At 39.1% G+C, this 24,668-nt stretch overlaps 1 protein-coding gene across 2 annotated transcripts in view; it reads right to left on the bottom strand.

Moving 5' to 3' along the window:
- The window catches only part of CADM2 (cell adhesion molecule 2), a gene marked incomplete at both ends in the record, with an annotated part of 129,723 nt that overhangs the window by 51,026 nt on the left and 54,029 nt on the right, over positions 1–24,668 (bottom strand). For both annotated transcript variants that reach the window (XM_084281674.1, XM_084281675.1), the window contains one exon: positions 17,384–17,562. In XM_084281674.1, coding sequence (XP_084137800.1) covers positions 17,384–17,562 — 179 coding nt within the window. The remainder of the gene's footprint in view (positions 1–17,383; positions 17,563–24,668) is intronic.

Here is a 24,668-nt window from a genome sequence, read left to right as displayed (position 1 = left end):
GACTTCCAGGGATGGTGACTCCACCACTTCCCTGGGCAGCCTGTTCCAATGTCTAACAACCCTTTCAGTGAAGAAGTTCTTCCTAACATCTAACCTAAAACTCCCCTGGCTCAACTTAAGCCCATTCCCCCTCGTCCTGTCACCAGGCACGTGGGAGAACAGGCCAACCCCCACCTCGCTCCAGCCTCCCTTGAGGTACCTAAAAAGAGCGATAAGGTCACCCCTGAGCCTCCTCTTCTCCAGGCTGAACAAGCCCAGCTCCCTCAGCCGCTCCTCGTAGGACTTGTTCTCCAGGCCCCTCACCAGCTTCGTCGCCCTTCTCTGCACCCGCTCAAGCACCTCGATGTCCTTCTTGTAGCGAGGGGCCCAAAACTGAACACAGTACTCGAGGTGCGGCCTCACCAGAGCTGAGTACAGGGGGACGATCACCTCCCTAGCCCTGCTGGTCACACTGTTCCTGATACAAGCCAGGATGCCGTTGGCCTTCTTGGCCACCTGAGCGCACTGCTGGCTCATATTCAGCCGACTATCCACCATTACTCCCAGGTCCTTCTCTGCCTGGCAGCTCTCCAACCATTCCTCTCCCAGTCTGTAGCTCTGCTTGGGGTTATTGCGCCCCAGGTGCAGGACCCGGCACTTGGCCTTGTTGAACTTCATGCAGTTGACCTCAGCCCATCGGTGCAGCCTATCCAGATCCTCCTGCAGAGCTTTCCTACCCTCGAGCAGATCGACACACGCACCTAACTTGGTGTCATCTGCGAACTTACTGAGGGTGCACTCGATGCCCTGGTCCAGATCATCGATGAAGATATTAAAGAGGACTGGCCCCAGCACCGAGCCCTGGGGGACGCCACTAGTGACTGGCCTCCAACTGGACTTGGCTCCATTCACCACGACTCTTTGGGCCCGGCTATCCAGCCAGTTTCTAACCCAGTGAAGCGTGCGCCAGTCCAAGCCAAGAGCAGCCAGTTTCTTGAGGAGAATGCTGTGGGAGACGGTGTCAAAAGCCTTGCTGAAGTCAAGGTAGACCACATCCACAGCCTTTCCCTCATCCACCCAGCGTGTCACTCTGTCATAGAAGGAGATCAGGTTCGTCAGGCATGACCTGCCTTTCATAAAGCCATGCTGACTGGGCCTGATCGCCTGCTTCCCCTGCAATTGCTGCATGATGACTCTCAGGAGGATCTGCTCCATGAGCTTTCCTGGCACTGAGGTCAAACTGACAGGCCTGTAGTTTCCCGGGTCTGCCCTCCGGCCCTTCTTGTAGATGGGCGTCACGTTTGCTAGCCGCCAGTCGATTGGAACCTCCCCTGATAGCCAGGACTGTTGATAAATGATGGAAAGTGGCTTGGCCAGCTCCTCTGCCAGTTCCCTCAGTACCCTTGGGTGGATCCCATCCGGCCCCATCGACTTGTGCATATCTAAGTGCCGTAGCAGGTCACCAACCAGTTCTTCATGGATAATGAGGGCCACATCCTGCTCCCCATCGCCTTCCACCAGCTCAGGGTACTGAGTATCCAGAGAACATCCGGTATTGCCGCTAAAGACTGAGGCGAAGAAGGCATTGAGCACCTCCGCCTTTTCCTCATCTCTTGTAACTAAGTTTCCCCCCGCATCCAGTAAAGGATGGAGATTCTCCTTAGTCCTCCTTTTTGTGTTGATGTATTTATAGAAACGTTTTTTGTCATCTTTAACGGCAGTAGCCAGATTGAGCTCCAGATGAGCTTTGGCCTTCCTAATTTTGTCCCTGCACAGCCTCGCTACTTCTTTAAAGTCCTCCTTAGTGGCCTGCCCACTTTTCCAAAGCTTATAAACCCTCTTTTTCCTCCTAAGATCAAGCCACAATTCTCTGTTGAGCCAGGCCGGTCTTCTTCCCCGCCAGCTCGTCTTTGGGCACGTGGGGACAGACCGTTCCTGCGCCATTAAGACTTCCCTCTTGAAGAGCGCCCAGCCTTCCTGGACCCCTCTGCCCTTCAGAACCACCTCCCAAGGGACTCCACCAACTAGTGTCCTGAGCAGCTCAAAGTCAGCCCTTCGAAAGTCCAATACAGCGGTTTTACTGGTCCCCTTCCTGGCCTCGCCAAGAATAGTGAACTCCACCATTGCGTGGTCACTCTGCCCAAGACAGCTCCTGACGATCACGTCCTCCACCAGTCCTTCTCTGTTTGTGAAGAGAAGGTCTAGCGGGGCACCACCCCTGGTAGGTTCACTAACCAGCTGCGTCAGGAAGCTATCTTCCACGCTCTCCAGAAACCTCCTAGACTGCTTTCTCAGGGCTGTGTTGTGCTTCCAGGATATGTCAGGGAAGTTGAAGTCCCCCACGAGTACAAGAGCTGATGATTTTGCAACCTCTGTCAGCTGCCTGTAGAATTCCTCATCCGTCTCCTCATCCTGGTTCGGCGGTCTATAGCAGACCCCGACCAGGACACTAGCCTTGTTGTCCCTGCCGATCCTAACCCAAAGGGACTCGACCTTGTCATTCCCAACCTCGAGTTCTACAACCTCGAAAGACTCTCTAATATAGAGAGCCACACCACCACCCCTTCTATGCTGCCTGTCCCTTCTATAGAGCTTATAGCCAGGCATTGTAGCACTCCAGTCATGAGACTGGTCCCACCACGTCTCCGTGATGGCAACCAAGTCGTAGCCTGCCTGCCGCACAATGGCTTCCAGCTCCTCCTGTTTGTTACCCATGCTGCGTGCATTGGTGTAGATGCACTTCAGCTGGGCCATAGCCTTATCCTCCGGCCTTGCCATTGTTCCCCCTGGCACAGCCTCAACAATCCTAGCCTCAGCCCCATCCCCCTTCCTACCTAGTTTAAAGCCCTCTCAATGAGCCCTGCCAGCTCCTGGCCCAGGATCCTTTTTCCCCTAAAAGATAGGGACCCGTCTGCGGCCATCAGGCCAGGTGCTGAGTAAAGTGCCCCATGATCAAAAAACCCAAGATTTCTGCGTTGGCACCAGTCCCGGAGCCACGTGTTTAACAGGTGGGCTTTCCGTGTCCTCTCTGAACCCCTCCCTGCCACCATAGGGATGGATGAAAACACCACCTGCACTCCCGCTCCATCCACTAACCGACCCAGTCCCCTAAAGTCTCTTTTGATAGCCTTGAGGCTTCTCTCTTCGATGTTATCACTGCCCGCCTGGACTATCAAAAGGGGGTAATAGTCAGAGGGGCGTACCAGGTTAGGAAGCTTCTTGGCAATGTCCCTGACCCTGGCCCCAGGGAGACAGCAGACTTCCCTACGGGTAGGGTCAGGCCGACAAATAGGGCCCTCTGTTCCCCTAAGAATCGAGTCACCAACAACAATAACTCTCCTGTCTTTCTTGGTGGAGGCAGTCCTGAGGCGCGGAGTTGACCTCCTCGCCCCAGGCATCCTCCTGGGAACATTTGCTACCTCTTCCTCACACACCGGCCTCTCAATCTCTAGGGCCTCAAACCTGTTGTGTAAGGGCACCTGGGAGGGTGGGGCCGGAAGGGGAGGGGATCACCTGCGATGTTGAGCAGGGACTTGTTTCCATTCCTCCTCAGCTCCCAGATCCCCTCCCTCTGCCCGACGGGGACAGGGCAGGGGGTCCGCCCCCATTTGAGGAGTCTCACCTCGGCACCTCCCCTTGAGGCCCTGCAGGGAGTTACTCCAGAAGTCTATCTCCCGCTCACACTCCCTGATGGCCCTCAACCTCTCCACCTCCTCCTTGAGCTCCGCCACCATGCGGACCAGATCATCCACCTGCTCGCACCTCACGCACGCAGTTTCTCTGCCTCCCGCCGATGGCAGCAACAGGCTCAGACACTCCTTGCATCCGGTGACCTGAACTGCGGCATTTTTTAACGGGTAGTCGGTCTGCGTGTGTACCGACTTCCTGGAGAGCGCGCCGTGCCTGGTGGCGACCATTATCGCCTAGCTACGGCTGTTGTTAACGAGGTGTTGTTTGTGTGTAGGGGGAGCGCTCTGCCCTTCCTGCTCGCCCTTTTTCAGCAGCAAACAAAGGAGGACAAAGTGTTACAAAAAAGACAATGCCTCCTTCTTCTGCTTTCAGAGAGTCAAGCAAAAATATCAGTATTTGCACATCTCTGGTCCAAATTCTATCCTTAGAAAGGTAAGAATATAACTGCAAAGAACCAAACACACATCAGTATTTATACTCAGTGTTGGCAGCAAGGTATCGCCCAAACTACTTAGAGGTGTGTCCTTTAAAGTGAGGACCTGATATCATATCATGGCATATTTTCAGAGACATGCTCTGACCAGAAGAGGTTATGACAAAATTAAAAGTATGATGAATACGAGTAAACAAAGTGCAGTAGGAGGTTGACATTGAGTTATGAAGAAAAAAAAAAAAATAAGTTAATTGTCCTTAATTGTCTTAAACAATTCCTCTACTGAGTGCTTTCACTTTGAGTGCTACAGCAACAGCAAGACTTGCAAGGGTGTGGAAAATTCTGATATTCCACCAGTAAAGCTGGATCAGGCACAGGCAGGTGTAGGAGCTGCCAGAAAACAAGAAGCTGTGACTCTTGCACACATGACAAGAAAGCATGGGAAGGAAGTGGCCTCACCCTTTTCACTGGAATACTTAAAAACCACCTCTACCACTTTCCACAGGGACTCTGAGGAGCAGAGCTTGCTGAGTGGGGCAGCCCCCATGGTTCCTCTTCAACCTCTTCCACCACACAGAACAGCATTTGGGATTTGCTGGCTCTATGCTTTTTGTAGTGCTCACAAATGCTCAGTAAAATTCAGAGAGCTACAGTAAACACCCCCCAAAAAAAAAACTTTTCAGCAGTATCTGGCTAGCAAAGCATGACCTTTCCACATAGCACAAATGTTACCACAAATATGGCTTTCTTATCTGGAGAACAAAGCAGTTCATAGCACTCACAGTAGGTGGAGATGCACATAGGGACCATAGGACCATTGAATCAAGTATTTCACAGGAAAGCATCTAATGTGAATATTTAAGTGTTGTGCTAGTGACTGATAACTTTTAAAATGAAGAGTTTGACCTTGGAAGCCCTGAGTGCTTACTTCAGGGATCATCTTGATCTCCACACCACTCCACTGAATTTGTGATCAGCAAAAGCTGTCCAGCTGCTGCTCCCTTGAAACAAAGAAATTTGCAAAGGAAGTCCTATGATGCTGGAACACTCACATTTCATTGTCCACTCATTGCTTATCACCATTCTAGTCATCTGAAAAGCTCACCATTTTTGCTCTTTGTGAAGCAGAAGAATAAAAGGTGACATAATGTAATATCTCACAATATACCTACGCAATACATCGCAGTTTGGGTGGCGCAGATTATAGGAATTACAACTACTGTATTGAAGAAAATGAATAGGTTGTAATGTAGCATTTCTTAATTTCTACTTGTGCTAAAACCAGGTGATATACAGAGAACATAAAAGGATAAATCTGACAAGTTAACAACTTATTCTGATGAGTAGATATTGAAGATTATCTTAACACAACAATATAAATTCTCAAGTGGACAAACTCTTTAGTACTAAAGAATTTGTTTTCAAGTGCTCTAAGTTTTACTTTAATAATGTTATTAGCATAAATGTACCTCCAAGGAAAAATTAAGATAGGTATTCCACAGAAAAATTAATCTTCAATATTTTGGAGTCATATGAATACAATACTTTAGACTACTCCAAATATATACTGTGCAAGACCTAAGCATTCCCAAAGATACCTTACATTTTTCCAGTAGTTAAGAAAAAATCTTTCACATTTTATGGTGGTAATATTAATAAAAACCTTTTATTTTGTTGAATGTAACCATTCTATCTTGTACACCTTTTTATTTGAAGCAGTTACGAATACTGCACTGAGCACATCAGTGAAGCTTATGCAACTTGCCTGAAAGATCTTACGTAAAATTTGCAGAGCAAGGAGAAGGCTAAGAAGAAGAATTTTGTGATTTAATGTTCTAATAAAAAGTGTTTTAAAACACTGTTTGAGAATGCAGCCTCAAATGAAGCAGCTTTACTTGTAAAAAAGGCATCTATACATGTCCTGATTTTTTTACCACTCTTGATTAAGAAACATATATGCACTCTGGAACATATATGCAAAATGGATCTCTGCCTCTGTAAGATCATTACTTAGACAGTAGAGACAAAATATAAGTGAAAAGGAGGTAGCATCAGTTCCATTTCACTGCTGGGAAAATGAACACAGAAGTATTAAATGGAACGTCTTATATTTTACAGACCTCTGATCATGATAGGGGAGTTCAGAATGAATCTCCTGAGTCCCACTTTAATACTCTATGGAGGAAAAAAAAAAATCAAAGAAAAAAAAAAACTCTTAAAATTGTATTTTAAAAGCAATTGTCCTTATGCCTGCAGTGCCAATTTTACTGCATTCAAGACAAACTGTTACCACAAAAGCCACCATCTTACAAGAACAAAGCCAGCATGACTTGTCACAGAAGCACTGTATTCTATCATTATTAATATGGTATTTTAGGCCCATCACCACTGCTTAAAGATCACATTAAAGCTGTGATGTTCATTTTTTATTTTTATTTTTTAAGTAAACAGACAAGCCATATTTCCTTGTTTCTTCAAGCCATAAAAATAGAAGTATTCAAAATTAAATGAAATAAAATACCAGCATCTGGCCCTTGAAAACCTATACAGAAAAGCTAATGTACAATACAAATTCAGATACTAGCAGCCTTGAACAAAGATGACAGTTTTCTCAGAATGACACTTGACTCTTTCTGTGAAAAAAAATAAATAATAAAAAAATCAAAAAGTTCAGCCAGAACTACAGTTGGAAAAAGAAAGAGGTCAAGGAGAATTCTCTAAAATTTTCCTAGTAGGGAGAAAAGAGCTGAAACTAAATGGAGGTAAACAGAAGGCTGATCTCTATTTCACTATGGTTGCTGCTTTAACTTCTCTGAGAAATACAGAATACAGGACAAAACAATGAAATTTCTTAAACAACTCAAAATTCACTCCAATAATTTTAAGGTTACAATAAAGGCATAACAGAGAACATTATTTGAATGACTTTATTTCAAAATAAAATCAGAGGGGTCTAACACTAATCTGAAATGCTTTGTCACAGTGGGATAGCTGTATCCCATTGAAAATTAGCTTGGACAAGTTAATGGGATCTTTGCAAGAAAAATACAGTTTATTGCACTTCTTTGCACCGTCTTTGATTAATAAACTTAATACTGACATTCTTTTTACCATAGTGCATTACCTGAGAGAACAAACTCCTATCATTTTAATTGTCAATCTTTATGCTCTGTATTTTTTTGTTCCAAAGAGTACTATTCATCTAGCTGAATTCCTCAATGACTTTGAGGAATATACAGTGTCTATATGTATATATGTCTATATACAATGTTATACAATGGCTTTGTATAACATGCTACTATGAATGCTGGAACATATGCAATAAAGTCAAGACTCGATTTTATTACAATTACCCATCTTTTGTTCATGCAGACAGATATTTGGTAGCTTTCTCTCTAAGCCATCAAATAGGACAAGGACCATTCCAATAGAATGCCAAAATATTTGTTATAAAAGAAGCCTGATCAGATCTGCTAATTTATCTCAAACAAACAGATTTACAAATCATTGCAAAGAGATTTCAGTTTCTGCTTGTGAATGATGAAAGCCTTCCAGAGCTCTCTTCAATCAAGCAGCAAATGAATACTATCATCATGTATCAACCTTGTCAACTGCTTCCTACCAATCAAGGACTTGAGAACCTGTAGAAAATATATACTAAAAAATAAAAATAAAAAATCACAGAGGGCGAAAACAATCTACTACTGCGATGACCCACAGCAATACCTAAAGGAAAAAAGAGTTTACCCTGTGGAGGGATATGAAGGAGATTTCATATCCCTCCTCCTCTCATTTGGTTTGGTTTCTTCTTCACTTGCCAGGAGAAATAAGAAGTTTCAACTGAAAGATATACCCTCCCCAGGCATGAAGTTACCAAGCAAAAACAAAGGTGTATTTGGGGACTAAATGAGTTGTATGGATACAGGTGAAGAAAAAGTAAAGGAAATGCAGACTAGAGTATAAAAAAGATACAGAAAAAAATAAATAAAATCTTTCATACTTCAATCTCAAGTCCTTCTAACAAAAGAAAAGTAACCTTCACTGAAAGTTGTTCGGACTGTTTTTCTCACAAATAACAGATCATCTTACATCATTTCCATCAGTGACATCAGGTATTTGGAGACCTGTCCACAGTCACTTGCTAGGTAAGTTTCTTCAAAAGGGATTAAAACTTTATTCTTGTGAGGTAACCACAGCCTTCTGCAGGAAATCAGGATATAGTGGGAGATACTCAGACAGCGCCAGGTATTCCAACCAACTTCATCAACTTTGATAGATTTACATTCATACTTGCAAGCAATATTTTTTTCTATTACAAATAGCAAAAATAGAATAATCAGAACAAATAATTACTAATGCCAAATTAAGGATATTAGAGATGGTTAGAGATAAGCATATTCAAAAGTATTTAATTCTCTCTGACACTCTATCCTTGATCAAAGACCTTAGATACCAAACTTCTCATAGATCTCTAACAAAGATGCAACATTTTTACAGAGGCTTCCCCACACTCAGGGGTAAGCTAAAGACTCAGGATGCTGTGTGCAATCTCCCTAAAGCAATTATATCTGTCTCCAAACTATCTCTATTTGCTCAGAACCAATGACTTGTGCTACTTTCCCAAACTTCGTAATCTCAGTTGGAGCAACACATGGTACTAATGTATCACCAGAAGACCATCACCAATTGACATTCTAAGTATAATCACTGCACAGCATATCATTTTCCTTTCCTGAATTGAGTGAAAAGATGAGCAACCTATTCTCAAAAGAAAGGTAAATTATAGAAGCACCATATCAGAATGACAGAGACAGGAGACCCTCACTTGCATTCAAAGTAGCTCCTAATGGTGCTGGAAAGATTGCAATTTAGAAAAATTACTAAGTTAATTTAATAATTTCATTATGGTTTTGTGTGTGTGTGTTTGAATAATAAATGGTCTTCATGGAAACAGAAAATCATTAACAACTGTTTGACTAACTTTGTCATCAGTCACTAGTGAAATCATTGTGTTAACAGCCTTATTTTCTTCATGAAGACTGCATGTGATATTCATAGACAAGGTAATTTTGCACTCTGACCCCTCACCCAAAAAGGCATGATCGAAATAAAGTTCAAGAATGTAAGAGGTAAGCAATAGCAAAGCTTGAAGTCCAGAAAAATTAGAGAGCAAGCTGTGCTACTAAAGCAAATCAGAGCGATAATAAACTCAACAGTATTATTTGAGAAGTACAGCTCACTGAAGATCATTTAAGAGTTATGTTCCAAAGAGCAACAACACTATATCTAGTATAAGTTACTCAAAAAGTACTTTACTGTAGGTGATCTACCTGTATACAAGCATCCAAAATATTAATTTTATGCAATTACTGTGTATGGACAGAAAACCTCATTATAAATCAAACCTAGTATGCAATCTTTTCCTTTTCAGAAATCACATAGGGAGCCCAAATCAAGAACTATCTCATTAGCCAATTACACATGAACATAGAAAATTGAATTTCTTCACTTACTGTGTGACATGATCCAAAGCTACAGGTTTTTAGAATAAGTACATTTCTAACATATTTAAATAGGAATGAGCTATATGTGCTAGATGTGTTGGAATAGGTAGTTAAAAATTGGCACTCAAGACAGCATCTGCTGCTGGGGACTGGGGGGGAGAGGGAAGTAAAAGCAGGACAAATTCAAATTTAAGTCAACTGAAAGACCCTGGATTCAGTAATTCCAGCAAGTACTCCATTCAAAAAAAAAAAAAAAAATTAATGTTATCTAAAAAAAAAAAAAATCACTTTATTTTAAACCTTTCTTTCATCCAAAACAGTACTTAAATGTAAAACATTCTGCTAAAGCATTTCTGTGGTTTAGAATGTTATTTTCTTGACCTTTACAAAATAATTTTGAGCTTATCTGAAAGAAATAAAAGAAAGCATCTTACTTTTCTAAAGTAACCATAAATGAAGAAATATCAGTTCATACAGCTCAACTATAGACCCTACTGTGCAAGTATTTATCAACAAAAAGCAATTTCAAAGTAGCTGCCTTGCAAGTGTTCAGGGATAATAGCTGGCCAATTCATCCATAAAATTAAGCCAACAATTCCACCGTAAGTTTCTTGACAGACTTCTCATACCTGGAAACATAAATAAGCATTATATTTCTTTAGTCCAATAATAAAACCTATATTACACAATGTTTTCTTAATTCATCTGATTATGCAGGATTCCAACAAAACTGTTCTTTTAGGTTTGGGCCACCTGTTTTAGTGCAGCTAAAAGTCTTCAGAAGAAGTTAACTTTAACACTATGAAAGTGACTTAATACCTTGATGTCACTACACAAAGTTGATGTGTATACAAAATCAAAATAATTAAACACAATTTGAAGGGCTATACTTTGCAGAATATCATGTGAATACCATTTACTGTGTTTAAACCTTTAATAAAGGGTTTATTGAGCTACTTTCTCAGGACTGTGCAACCTAACTCCTACATACCTCGGCTTCTACACAAAAAAACATGGAAAAGTAAAATAAAAACTAAAACAAACAAACAAAAAACTTTGGGGTAAAGGAGACTCAGTTTGGGGTTATGATGACAAGTCTTCAGGAGCATTTTTTTTATTTATTTTTCAGCTGAAAGCTCAGATTCCTCTGTCAATGAGTCGTTTCCTTTACATTTTTATACTTTATTTTTTAAAAGATGAAAGTAGGAGAGACTGTTATTTTCACCTCTGTTTTAATGACTCAGAACTGAGGGACCCTCTTTCTTTTAATTCAAACACAGAAAAAAAAAATCTCAAAACCAAGCAGTATAGATAATCACATGCACAGAATTTCAAATTAAGTTCTGAGTGGTCTTCTGAGCCTCATATTCTTGATAAGCCTCGATTGCTGTGGAAGCAAAGTTTTTTTTTTTTTTTTTTTTTTTTTTTTTCTCTTGTAAAAACACCCTCTATTATTGCTTTATTGTTCCATTACATCACAGGTCTGCTCAATTCTCTTTTCAGAAGCTTTGTTCGGTCAAAGGGTAGGATTTTCCCACAGTCAAGGAAATTCTCTTCTCTGAGACACATATGTGAGTGAGATGTTTCATCTCAGGAACTATAAAGGAGGCAACTTCAGAAACTGTCCAGTTACCTGGGCTATCATCTACCAATATCTGGGATCTTAACACCAAAATGGAGGGCAACTAGATTACTGCCAAGTCTGCTGCTCTATACAAGACCTCCATATAAAGTCTCTCATTCCTTTCTTTCCTTGCCGCTTCTCCCTGCCTTGCAGTGAATAATTTTTCTGTTTTTGGAGGGATGTTAGGAAAAGGTGTCCAAAAACAGTCTACAAGTTTTATCAAAGGTCTTCACTGAATTTTTTTTGCAAGCCAGGAGCTCTATTGCCCATCTGATAACCTCCATTTTCATTCATAACCTCCATTTCCACTTTCTTCAAATTACTGTTTCACTCGGTGTTTACTTTCATAGAGTGAGAGATGTGCACAAGTGAGTTACAGAAATAAAGGAAGGTGAGGGGCTCCTATGAGAACTTCAAGGCAGAAATTAAATGTAGTAAAAATTTTATAGTGGACAAATGAACAGACAGGGATAGCTTAGAGCAGATAGAGGTAATGGAGTTTTTCGATTTCAGATGTGTTTTGGATTCCACAGAGTTTCTACTAATTTAAAAATAAACTTGTGTAAAAGAAAAAGTGCATGGTACTGGAATTACAGGTGGCCTCAGAAGGTGAATTTTTGTAATAAATGTATGTGGAGGTAGGAATTGGTATATATATGGAAGTGGAGGTAAAAAACTTAGATGTCTGGTGTAAATTTGGCATAGACTTGTTCTAGACGTGGAAAGATCAAACAGATTTACTACCAGAAAGAAAATGAAGAAAACGATAAGAAAGAGACTGTGAAGGGAGAGTCTGGATATAAAGGACAGGAATCCAAGAAACGCAAAGAGGCTAAGATCATAATTAGTGAGACACTGACAGCAAGGTGAAAATTCTTGAGAAACTAGAGAAGGGAAGCCACATGAAAATGAAAGTGATTTTAACCGCAAGACAGTGATCCAACTGGAAATGGCAAAATAAAAGTGGAAATGAGAGCATTACAGTGATAAGAATGGCTGTGGGACTTAGAAAAAGATCTAAGCCACTGGTCTAGATGGGAAACAATAGGAGACATACTGGGAACTGAAAGAAAATATGGAGGTGATGGTAAGAAGAATGAAGGAATGCCATCAATGCAAACATGAACAGCCATCCCAGCGAGATTTTCAATACTTCAATACTTTACAGCACCAACAGCAAAAGAGGCCAAGTAGATTGGAAAGTTAAGAAATGAAGAACTCAACCAGAAGGGTTTAAACAAACAAAAGTAAACACTTTTCCCTCAAAGCACATAATTCAATTCAAAACTTGTTGCCACAGGTTATTGTGAAAGCCAAGATGATAAATGTTTTGAAATAGGACTGGGTATTCATGGAAGATAAATATATCAGAGTCCAAAGGAAAGGTGCAGTGGGACCTTTGGTCCCACACATTGTAGAAGATCTTGTTTGAAATTACATTTCAAAATACTAATGAGGATATAATTCAGTAATTCACTTGCCTTTATTTGCAAAGAAATATCTTGTCTAAGAAAAAAATATTTGAGAGGATGAAGTCAAGGGAATATGTTATGCCACTTTCTATTCTCCAGACATACCGAGTTTTGGCTCAATCTCTTTATGTATAATTTGCAAGTAAGGACTGCCTATGAACATCCACAGAAGCCTATTCATGTCAATTACAATATTTCTTGGATGGATAATTGATACATGATGTATTATAGCTTAGAGTATTTCTATTAATTGAATACATGGCTTAAAATTAGCAAATCAGGATATTTCACCCAATTACTTCATTTCAAGTAGGTCTCTAAAACTATCAAATGCTGCTCCTTCCAGTAGGAAGTTCTCCTAATGCCATGTACTTCTGTTACCTACTCAATATAATTGAACTATGTCTTCAGTGGTGACCTCCAGAGATCATTAACTACAGTTACATACATAGTAGCTGTGCCTTCAGTTTCACTGTGATGGACCACATCCTTTCTCAACTCCAGCTAAATCAACGCAGTTATTACCTAAGCTTTGCAAGTACAACCTGCTTTTAGGTTGAGCATCACAAGTTTGAGAGTTAGCTCTGTTTACTGATGATTAATGACTAGTATTTGAACAAAGGTATACAAAAATTCTTAATAAATTGAAAGAGACTGAAAATTGCCTGCAGGACATTACCAAAGGAAGGATGTAATATATCTAGCCAGAATGTGCACTTCTAAAGCACTAAGCTCACCAATTAGAATACGGAAATGACAACAGCTACGGGCATTAAAGCTTGTGCCTTTGTTATTGCAAGAGACAAATGTCTGAGCAAACTACATGTCTTGCTTTTGTACTGCTGCCTATAAACTCCGACTTTGTGCCCACCTTCCGGCTTCATGAAGTGTTTTCTTGACATTTATTATTAATAATAAAAGTTAAGAAAAATGAAAGTAGCAGTCATATTGATTCAGCAAAGCAGCATGAGCATATTTAATGGTCGATACCTTTTATCTGATTTAAATACATTCCCTTTCTTTGAAGTCTGATTTCTTTAATTACACTACATATCTAAAAAGATTTTTTATGTTATCAGATGCCAACTATGCTAGACATTGTCATTCATTTGCTTATAGTAGTATTTATTTCCACTGCCATCAACTCACACCTAAACAGCACTACCTCATATTTGTTTACATGGAAAAAAAAACACATTATTTTTATGTATAATATTTTGTCAAGGTTGATCCAGCTAAAGGCATGTAACAGTCTTTTCTTGGTTTGCATAATTAATACGTATATAAAGTTTCCTTACCCTTAATCTCTAATTATGATAAACTACACCTTTCATTTTTAGGCAAGCTTCTCTCCATGCTAGAGTTGTCTAAATCTCTTCTGAGTAAGGAACATAACTTCAGGAATTGAGGGAATTAGTAGATAGAGTCCCACTGAGAGGGGGATTTTATGGGGAAAAAAAAAAAAAAAAAAAAGGAATAGTAAAAAAATAGAAATAAAGGAAAAGCCACATAGAACTTTTGTAACCTTAATGAACAGAAGACAGAAAATCTGTAGAAGTGATGTAGAGGGAATCAAAACAGAGATTTAAAACAAACAAACAAACTGTAAAGCAGATTTCCTCTGCAGAGGATACCTTCCATTGATGCCTTCTCAAACAAACTAGCCTGGCAAAACTAAATCAGCCATAGTATCTCTCTAAGCCTGGGGATATGATTATCATTGTTTCTCTCCTACACTTTAACTTCTCTGAGCTCTGGAGTTGCCTGGAAAAAAAAAACCACCACCACCTGTTTTTTGAAATCTGTGGAGTTGGACTTCCAGAGGCTTATTCAGCACAATGACTACTATCACTCAGGGCATTTATGACTAACTCCATATGGATTTGGTAGGTTACTTTTACCTTACTTCCCTGACTTGCATCTTCAAAGAATCTCTTGTGAAGGGAGCTTCTCTCATCATGCAGATTCTTCCCTCTCCTCTCCTATTTCTTTGTAGACGTACCACCCCTTAATGTTAAACCTGGCATGTGCTTGTATTAGAAACCAAAGACTCAAGGTGAGAAGGCTCACTTATACTGTACCAAAGTCAGCTTTGACCATCAGCTGTACCAAAAGGAGCAGGTCCAAAAAATTAAGTCAACACATTAGGCACGAGGAAAGGGTAAGGAAACCATGCTGCTTCCAGATATATTTACGAAGAAAAAGAGAAAATATATCCTCTATTAAATGGAAGAATGCATCTCAGGAAGTGTTAAAAAGTGGTTTTCCTAGCAGAGTGGGAAAGAGAATAATAATAATGAATTGGTTTAGGAGGATTATTTTTCACTGGGGACATTCAGGAATCCAATGAACAAAAGAAAGGATAAGACTGCCTAAATTGATAAAATAATTGTGTCAGTCTCTACCGTGCTTAAAACAAACTTATAAACTCTGAAACACAGTTAGCTGTTAAGCTCTAAACACCATCACATACTCTGTCACACTACTCTCATTGTTACAGAAATCTAGGAAGCACCTGACATTTATCTTCTGTAGTTCTAACACCAGAATTGCAGAAATGCAATTAGGAAAACGCTGGTACTCATAACAGAAAAGGTCAGCAGTGTTCAAGCTAAACCTGGTAACATACCTAATGTGCTGCCACACGTAACAGAATGCTTTCCCGATAATGAATGACTTTACTGACTGCCATGAAGTTGTTGCAAAATAATCAGATCAACAGGGGCATGCCACTACGTGAAAGACGCATAGGATATTCTGAAATAGTCTTTGATAAGGGTCCACTGCAAAGTCACCACTGATGGAAAATCTACCATTATAAAAGGCCATGTTTCCAAAAATTATCACATAAATAAATTGGGTGCAAAACACAAATGATAGAAATTTCAGTGTTTGGTAAGCAAGGAAGCCATTACTTCATCTAAGGCAGTGCACCTAGTGCATGCAGCCAACAAACAATACAGCACCATTTCTTGGATGTAAAATATATATATTTTTTGGTAGTAATAAATGTAAGTAGATGTTAGGGAGTTTAGTTTTTCTGTTTGTCTTTAATAGAGAAATACTCACACAGCAGTACAGGCTCAATGGTCCACATTCAAAGGCTTCCTTCTTACTTGTGTCACTACTGCTACATAAACTAATAGTGAAGTTTAAGAGAAATGAAAAGTAATCTAGAGGGTTCTTTTGATAAATCACACATCAACAGCACTAAGAAATATCTCATTACTGAAAGACGAAGGTAGCATTTATTAGAAGTTTTCTGCCAAATACCAAGAGTCAGGTTAAGCCTTTAAGTGAAAAATATTTTTGAGAGCTTGCAAACACCAAAAAACATATATTTGTTATGCCTGAAGTAACTCTGAGCAGAATAAAACCTATGTACTTCCCATTTCAGTTTACAGACTATAATTTGTATTAGATTGTTTCACTTAATTTTTGCCATAGTTATAAAAAGTTGATTTTGTGTAAAAACTAGGGGAAAAAAGTACTGTGATGAATTGCAGTGCAGCTTTACCTCTTTATTCAGTTAGGTTAAAATTCAAACTATAGAACTTAATTTTCAAGGAATTATCATAGTTACATCTGTGATAAGACAAACTTTATGTTTTGAGACTGCTAAGATCTTATAAAGTTTTCTTAAGGCTAAATGATAGCATTTTATTGTAGTTTCTCCTATGCCTGAGTTATATCAAATTATTTCTTGTTTAAATAAAAGCCTGGTATTCTTTTAGTGTGACACATACTGTTCACTAATTAATCAAGGAAAATAAATCAATTGAAATTTAATGTGAACCTTCCTATTATCAATTTCATTTGAAGAAGTATCTTGAATTTAGGACAGAACATGTTCTCAAAAGAGGATTGATTATAAAATTAAGCCAGATGCTATGATCAGCTAACTTGTATAAGCTGAATTTCATCAGTAGCAAGCTATAAATTATGTGAAGAGAAGTATCTGACAATCTGTCTTTGGTGGTCTATACAAAAAAAAGTCAAAAGGCTTCTGTCTGGTATTTTCAAATTTCCCTTCATATAGCCTTTTATAAACACTTTTAGCTGAACAATATGTGCCCGAGGCAAGTATTTATAAAACACTACATAACATAACACAGAATCACAGAATTGTAGGGGTTGGAAGGGACCTCGAAAGATCATCAGGTCCAACCGCCCTGCCAAAGTAGGTTCCTTAGGGCAGGCTGTCTAGGTAGGCCTTGAATATCTCCAGAGAAGGAGACTCCATAACCTCCCTGGGCAGCCTGTTCCAGGGCTCCATCACCCTCACTGTGAAGAAGTTCTTTCACATGTTGGTGTGGAACTTCCTGTGCTCAATTTTGTCGCCATTACCCCTTGTCCTGTCCGCACAAACCACTGAAAAGAGGTTGGCCAAATCCCTCTGTCTCCCACAAAGTATAACAAAATATTTTTACAGATGTTTATTTAGTAAAAAGTTCACAACCTTAGTGAACATATTTTGTTTAACCTGTATGAAGAGAGGCATGCCAAAAGAAGGAAGTAAACATACTAACAACAACTAGAGAATAGCATCAATAAAAGTGCACTTATACTTCCACCTTTTTCCCGATGTTCTTTCCTTAATGATCGTAAGCAACCAATTCTATTTTCCTGAAATGCTACATATGTGTAACATGCACCAAAGAACTAAAGGGAATACACTCACCATGTACTATCAGGACATATTCTGTGCTGTTTCGGCCAATGGGATTTTTTGCTTCACATCGGTATGTGCCATTGTCTGTTTTGTTTAGGAAACTGATGCTTAGGACCCTGCCGTTGACAACCATTCTCTCGGGATCTGGTAGTTCTCCACCATCCTTTGTCCACAATACTGGTTCTGGCCTGTTGGATCCAAAGCAATACATTTAATCAGATACATATAGTATGTATGTGAAATATTATGTATCAGCAACAGTAACTTGTGGATGATACTCTGTTATCACAGAATACTTAGTAATCATTTGAGTTACTGGATATAACAAGCATCTATTGCAACTTTACCGTCTAGTACCAGACATGAACTACTGAAGCGCAGGAACAGGCAGGAAAAAGAAGAGGAACAAATAAGAAAACAGAATGGTATTGGAAAAGGCCAAGGTCTTCCCTAAATAAATACATAAACAAAAGTGCTAATGATATTTCAGGGTACACAGTTTGGCAAGACATTTGGCAAGCTGTGTGAAAACAGCTCTCTGTGTGATGAGTAGCACAGTCTTGTGCACCTGACAGGCAACAGAAATCATGCGAGCAGGCTGAGGTGGATGTAAGTGGTTTGTAAATGGATTCTTAAATTATTTAGGCTATTCACATTCACAAGTGTACTTGCATGTACTGAGTGCTTTTCCTGAACCAGGCATGTCAGTTGCAAAGTAATGCATCTTACGCACAATCTAAATTTATTTCTGTTGCTGCACTGTGTCACAGCTCATCCCCTTTTCCACCCTTTCTGCATGCTTCCCTTGAATAATTGTTTATTTTACACACATTATCACAAGCAATATAAGATTTGACTTAAAATCCTGGACTTCCTTTCAGTGAAACCTTTCCTCTTTTACCTGGTGACCTCACGTCAGACCAAAGGCAAAGCACTGACAGCGATAACCTGTTAGCCAAGTTAAGGATACAGCAGAGAAGGGAAATGACTGTCTTATAGCTTCCCATACATCTTTCCACTGGCAACCGGTATTTAACTCTTTCCCAAAAATTCTCAAGAAGCTCTCCAGTTCAAAAGATTTTCCTAAGACAGCAGCAAGTATGTATTTCTTGTACACAGTCTTTGCCTGTATGTAACAAATTGCACTTTCAAATTTACGTGAGGGAAACCACCAAAAGGATAAGTCCACGATTAGAAATGAAAAGATGGCTTACTGAATCCCATCTCACAAACAGATGTAGCATCCCAGGTCTTTAGATACTAGTCACTAAAGCAAGATATACACAGCCTGCAGATTCAGTTATGCTTCTTCTATCTGGTAGCTTGGTACATTACAACCCAAATATCGATTCCTTTCTTTCGGCTGCACTACTTAAGTAATTTCAGTCAGTAGCAGTTCTAGATTTACAATTTATTTGGTAGCAGAATGTTACTTTTTTTTTTTTTTTTCTTATCAAAGTATGCACTTTTATGACTAAATAATAAAACAAATATGAAGTACTTTTATAAAAATCATCAAATGCCTACTTAGTTTCTAGTCTTACTGAAGAAATATTTAATTTGATTAATTTAAGGTGTCTACAACCTATTAAATATGAGTGTTAAGAATAAGAATTAAGTCTAAATACCCAAACAGAGACATTTTGCTAAAATGCAGCCTTACACACGGAATAGGCCTAATACCTGCAACAACATTTTTATTTTATTTTATTTTATTTTATTTTATTTTATTTTATTTTATTTTATTTTATTTTATTTTATTTTATTTTATTTTTTAATTATACAACGTACAGACAAAGCGAAATTTTCTGAAATGCACTCACTGCTATTTGTCTTCTATTACTATTTTTCTTTGGTAAAAAGGCCAGACATTATTTTTCTCTTGAGAAGCACCAGAGTTCTATATAGATTTCAGTAACATTTGGATGACAACTTATTAAATTATTACTGTACTTGTTACTGTTGGCTGTTCTCTGACACTGACTTTAATAACTTAAAAATAAATAATAAATCACACAGAATCATAGAATCATTTAAGTTGGAAAAGATCCTTAAAACCATCAAGCCCAACCATCGCCTAATGTTTCCAAGTCCATCACTAAACCATGTCCCTCAGCACCACATGCTCTTAAGCACCTCCAGAGACGGGGACTCTACCACTTCTCTGGGCAGCCTATTCCAATGCCTCACAACCCTCTCCATAAAGAGATACTTCCTGATACCTAATCTAAACCTCCCTTGGCACAAGTTGAGGCCATTGCCTCACATTCTATGACTGGTCACCTGAGAAAAAAGACTGACACCCTTCTTACTGCAACTGCCTTTCAGGTAGTAACAGAAAGTGGTAAGGTCTCCACTCAGCCTCCTTTTCTCTACTAAATGACCCTAGTTCTCTCAGATGCTCCTTATGTATCTTGTTTTCTATTCCCTTCATCAGCTTCCTTGCTCTTCTCCGAATGCATTCCAGCAGCTTGACTTCCTTCTTGTAGTAAGGTGCTCAAAACAGAACGCCATACTTGAGGTACAGCCTCACCAGTGCCCAGTACAAGAGGACAATCTCTTCCCTAGTCAGGGAATATTACAACATTCACATAATTTTAAATCATGGATTAAGAACTATTGGTGTAATGGGCCTTATTTATATTTAACTGTAAATATGTCACAGTATTCTTCCTAAGTGTGCTTTCAAGCACTGATATCTAAATAGACATGTACACACAATACACATACCTCCTTTCTGCTTAACACTAGCAGGAAATCTAGATGTCCACATTGTTGCAGAAAAATTGTCCCACACAATTCACAATATTAAGGTGTGATTTGCTTTGATTTGTTAAAGTGGATGTGTTCAATTTTCTAGCAAACTCCTCATTGTTCCCCGTTTACCACTTTACTGTGAATCCGTAATCCCAGGAGTGGAAACTCTGAAACACTTCTGCTACAATGTAAACCATTACCTTCATAAATGGCACATTAAAGCAACTTCTGTGCAGTGGTAATTTATGAAACGTACATTTTAAATTGAACTTAGATGGCATATCCTAGAGAAAAACCCATAGGATAACAAATAACTAGGAAATGGAGCCTTAGATCTAAATTATTCAAGGAGCTTTGTCACATCTTGGTATACCAACGGCAGTCCTACGCAGAGCAGTTAGAGAGGCAGGTCTACATCCTCTGGGTGACAAGGTGGCAGCACAGAAACCATCCCTTAATTAACAGATCCGCCCTGTGTGGGCTCAGCAGCAGCAGCACAGCCATACCTGGGCAGCTGGCCTGTGGTCAGCACATCGTGGTGGCTGGGCGCAGACCTTGCTCCATCTCACCAGTCTCGGGAGAATGCTGCCTAAAGCAGCAACTGTCACAGCTGCAGAACTAAATCTTGCCTTCACTGCTGAAAAGCTTTGAGACACTCTGGTCTAAACAATTTATTAGTCAGGCAGAAGTGAGTTAAGAACATGAGACATGCTCAAACACCCAGGCCAGCATGCTGCTGCTGACAGCAACAACTGGACTGGCTGCTCAGGGAAAGCACATGAGCATGGCCACTGCCCATAGTCCATCCCTGTGCTCCGCCACCAGCCATAATCATCCCATGGGGATGCTGGAGGGCACGTCTCTTGTTCTCTTTAGTGTCTATGCAGTCTTTGGATCTGTTGCCCATAAATTTCTCAAATTTTTTTGAATCTGCTTACACTGCCAAACCAGACTTCTGTGGCAATGAATTCAAAAACGTTCCCTACCTGCTGTGTAAATGCTTACTTTTTTGTACTTTTATCTGTCTTGTACTGATCTCTGAGCCGTTGCAACGAATTATGGTAACAGAGTTTGGTAACAGTTCTGCATATTATAGCCTCACTATTAATTATGACAGACCTGTATTTAGTAGAATTTTCTTCTACTATCTCCCCCTTCTTTTCTCTACTTGTTTGAACTTGATACAGTCTGAGATTACTGGCAGGAAAAAACAGCAACACCCCTATATAAGAAAACAGATAGTCTAAATTTAGAAAACATTGGCCACTCCTTGATAAGAGCTTTAGCAAATTAATTGTCAAAAGCCCAAATGCAGTTGGAAGATCAGTGAAGAAACTCCTCTTCTGTGTCACAAGACACACTAAACTGTAATTTTTCTATAATTTATTTTATTGAAGAGTGTTCATGGATGTATATATACAGAGGTTCATTTTTCACCCAACATTTTGAAAGTGTTCCAGCTCAGCTGGGGGATATTTAGGTTGGATATCCTAAAATATCAGGCAAACGTGTACACTTCTATTAACGCATATTTCTCTCTATTGCCTAGGTCTCTAATATTGAAGAACTTTACCTTTCGTTCACATATTAACAAATTGCCATGAGGCTATTGATAGGACTGGAACAAACAGGGTATCTCTGAGCCTTGCATTTGTGATTACTTCATGTTGAATCACGCTTATCAGTTGACCCCACACTTTCTCAGGCAACCCCGAAAAAAGTATTTCTTGGAGCACAATGGCTATAAAATTGGAATGAGCACAGCGGCAACTAATACAGTTGTATTCTACCTTTGCACATTTCACAGCACAAACAAGCTCACCAACCTGCTCTGTCCTAACAGAAACATGCAGCCTGCTGATAATGAGGCAGTCACCCAAGGACCAAATATGGGGCAACAGATGTTGTCTATATCCCTAGCTTAATCCCTCCCAGGTGGACGTGGGTATGTGGAAATGAGCTGTGCTACCACTGAGCCCCTTCATTGGGCTGGGAGAGGCAGCAGAGCTGAGGCACCAAGATGTTGTTTTCTTCTCCAAAACACAGCTCTGCCTCTGGCCTCACCTATTCTAATTTGCTCTCAGCATGACACCTTTTAAAACAAAAACATACAAATTAAGTATGCTGCGTTGAAGAAATTCTTTCAAAGACAGCTCAGATGTGACAGACAGATCATGCTAGTTTTTTGGCTAGCATGTACAGTCTTTACTAATTTAGTTTTGTGTGCTGATGCCCACAGTAACACCATTGGGATTGCAGTATTCTAAAAGAAGCTAGAGATACTAATAATGATTATGGCCAATGACTCTTTTGCCAACCCCCTAAAATAAGCTTAAATTCTATACCTTCCCTGAAAAACTGCTAATCAGATTTAGACTTTGGTATTATTTATATTTAATCCTAATATGCCCAGAAGCTTTCAGAAACTGACTTGCAAAAGTGAACTGTTTTTTGGTATTAATAAATAAATTTGTCAACTGTCTTTATGTTAGCCTTCAAATGTGACATAAAAAGCAACGTAGTTTGGTATTCTTTCCCAGACAAACTGAGATGGGACTGCAATGAGGGAATTAAAACTGTTACCATATTCCAGAGGGATTCAGGTTTCATAATGTGGAACCAAAATTTTCTTTCAAGCAACTTCACAAAGAATTTATGAATCCAGATAAAGTATTTCTTAATCCTGATGCTAAGAAATCTTTTCTTCTAAAACAAATCAGAGAGAAAGCTAAGGATGAACTGGAATGTGTTGAAAAAAAAATGTTTTAGAAAACATTGATTTAGTTGGAAAAAAGCATTTAGGCACAGACTTGACTTTTAAACAAGTGTTTACATAACACCTACGTCAACAGGATTTAAGTTCACTTTAATGTATTTGATAATCTAGGCCTTTAAAAGTCACACAGCATTATTTTAAAACAAGTTCTTTAATTTTTGACCTCTTTCCCCACCCTTAACCAAAGTCCTACGATGCTTCAGAGTTTGCAATAATTCTCTCTTCTAGTGATACTTTTTGATATATAAACATTAAATTTATCGTAATTTAAATAATACATGCAGCTACTGTATCAGCTCTTCTTTCTGAATACAGTGAACTTAACACAATCCATTTTCACCTGGAAGTTCTTGGCTCTCTGCATTTTTGTTACCCTTTTCTGATTTCTGTATACAGAAAGGTCATGGCAAAAGTGTTCTTCATTAAGACTTTGATCTCAAATGCTCAGAGACCTTAATGGCCTATAATTCTACCACCAGATAACCTTTTCACATCCACAAGATCTCACTCACACAACAGACAAAAAACAAACAAAACAAAACATGCCAGCTGTTTACATCCTCAGTCTCACTAAGCATATTATCATTCATTTGGGTACCTAAAGATCCCTTCAAGACTTTGTAGTCAGCGTGAATAAAAATAGGAAAGATATAAGTATTTGTGGAACACTAACAAGAGAAGTAAATTCATTATTTTGAGCATGGCCCTCATGAACTTTTAATTCTCCAAGCAGGGGCACACTTATTTTCTCTGAAGTCCATAAAAAACACATACTAGTGAAAGTGTTCAAATGAGTAATGGAAAAGGCACTGCCACTTTTATCAGAGCATTTTTGTTGAAATGCTGGTTTAACATTAAAAGCAATCTAAGGGAATGGTTGCTTCATTAATTTGACCTTACAGAGTTTCTCTATGTTGAGAATCTGGATTTTAGATTTGTCAGTTAATCACCCAGTTGAAAGTTTAAAGCCCGAGGGAACTTCTTGTTTGTACAAAGTCTCACTCTGATGAGTCATATTGGGATGAGCTGGTTCGGGAGCATTTCATCTATCAAAAACATCAATACTCTCAGTCCATAGCCTTTCATAAAAGGCTCAGATAAATGTTTTTTATTTTATCAGATAAGAACTCTCCATGATTTTGTATCTTTGCAGAGCTTGAGTAACCTTCATAGGGTATTTAACTCCCCAAAAGAATTAGTCAAAAATGTCCTAAGTATCTTTTATAAAGTTCTCTTTTTATTAGGAAGGAAGCTTTGAACATGTGAATTTCCTATTCACCATAACTATTCAGTCTATGCTTTTATCTTTCAAGCATCTCAGAAGGCATAACACAGCCTAAGAACATTTATGATGCCTTATACCAGTGTTTTTAAAATGGCTAAGAAATAAATTCCAAATGTATGTTAAAAATGAGGTGGCAATAAAATATAAATTTCTGCTTTCTACTTTACAAACATTTGTCAGGAATTCACAGCTATGAAAACAACAGGAACAACAAGAAATGTTAAAGAAAGTTGTGGTGTATTATGCTTTTGGAAAAGTTGCCTAAATTTAAAGAGGTGACAAGAATATTAAATGATGTTAGTATTCATCACTTATAGTAAAAAAAAAAAAAAAAAAAAAGATAGCAGAAAAGGGAAGAAAACAAGCAAACCAAAGCAAACAAAAACCCTTCATCCCTTATCTTCTGTTCTGGTTACAGATAAAACCTTTCTTTTATCCATCACAAATGCAGTGGGGTGACAGGACTTCCTGCCTGT

The sequence above is a fragment of the Netta rufina genome (assembly GCF_964035555.1).
Source record: "Netta rufina genome assembly, chromosome: 1".
NCBI classification, from domain to species: domain Eukaryota; kingdom Metazoa; phylum Chordata; class Aves; order Anseriformes; family Anatidae; genus Netta; species Netta rufina.
Note: the sequence above shows the minus strand (reverse complement) of the source record. Positions and strands in the feature narration are given on the sequence as shown.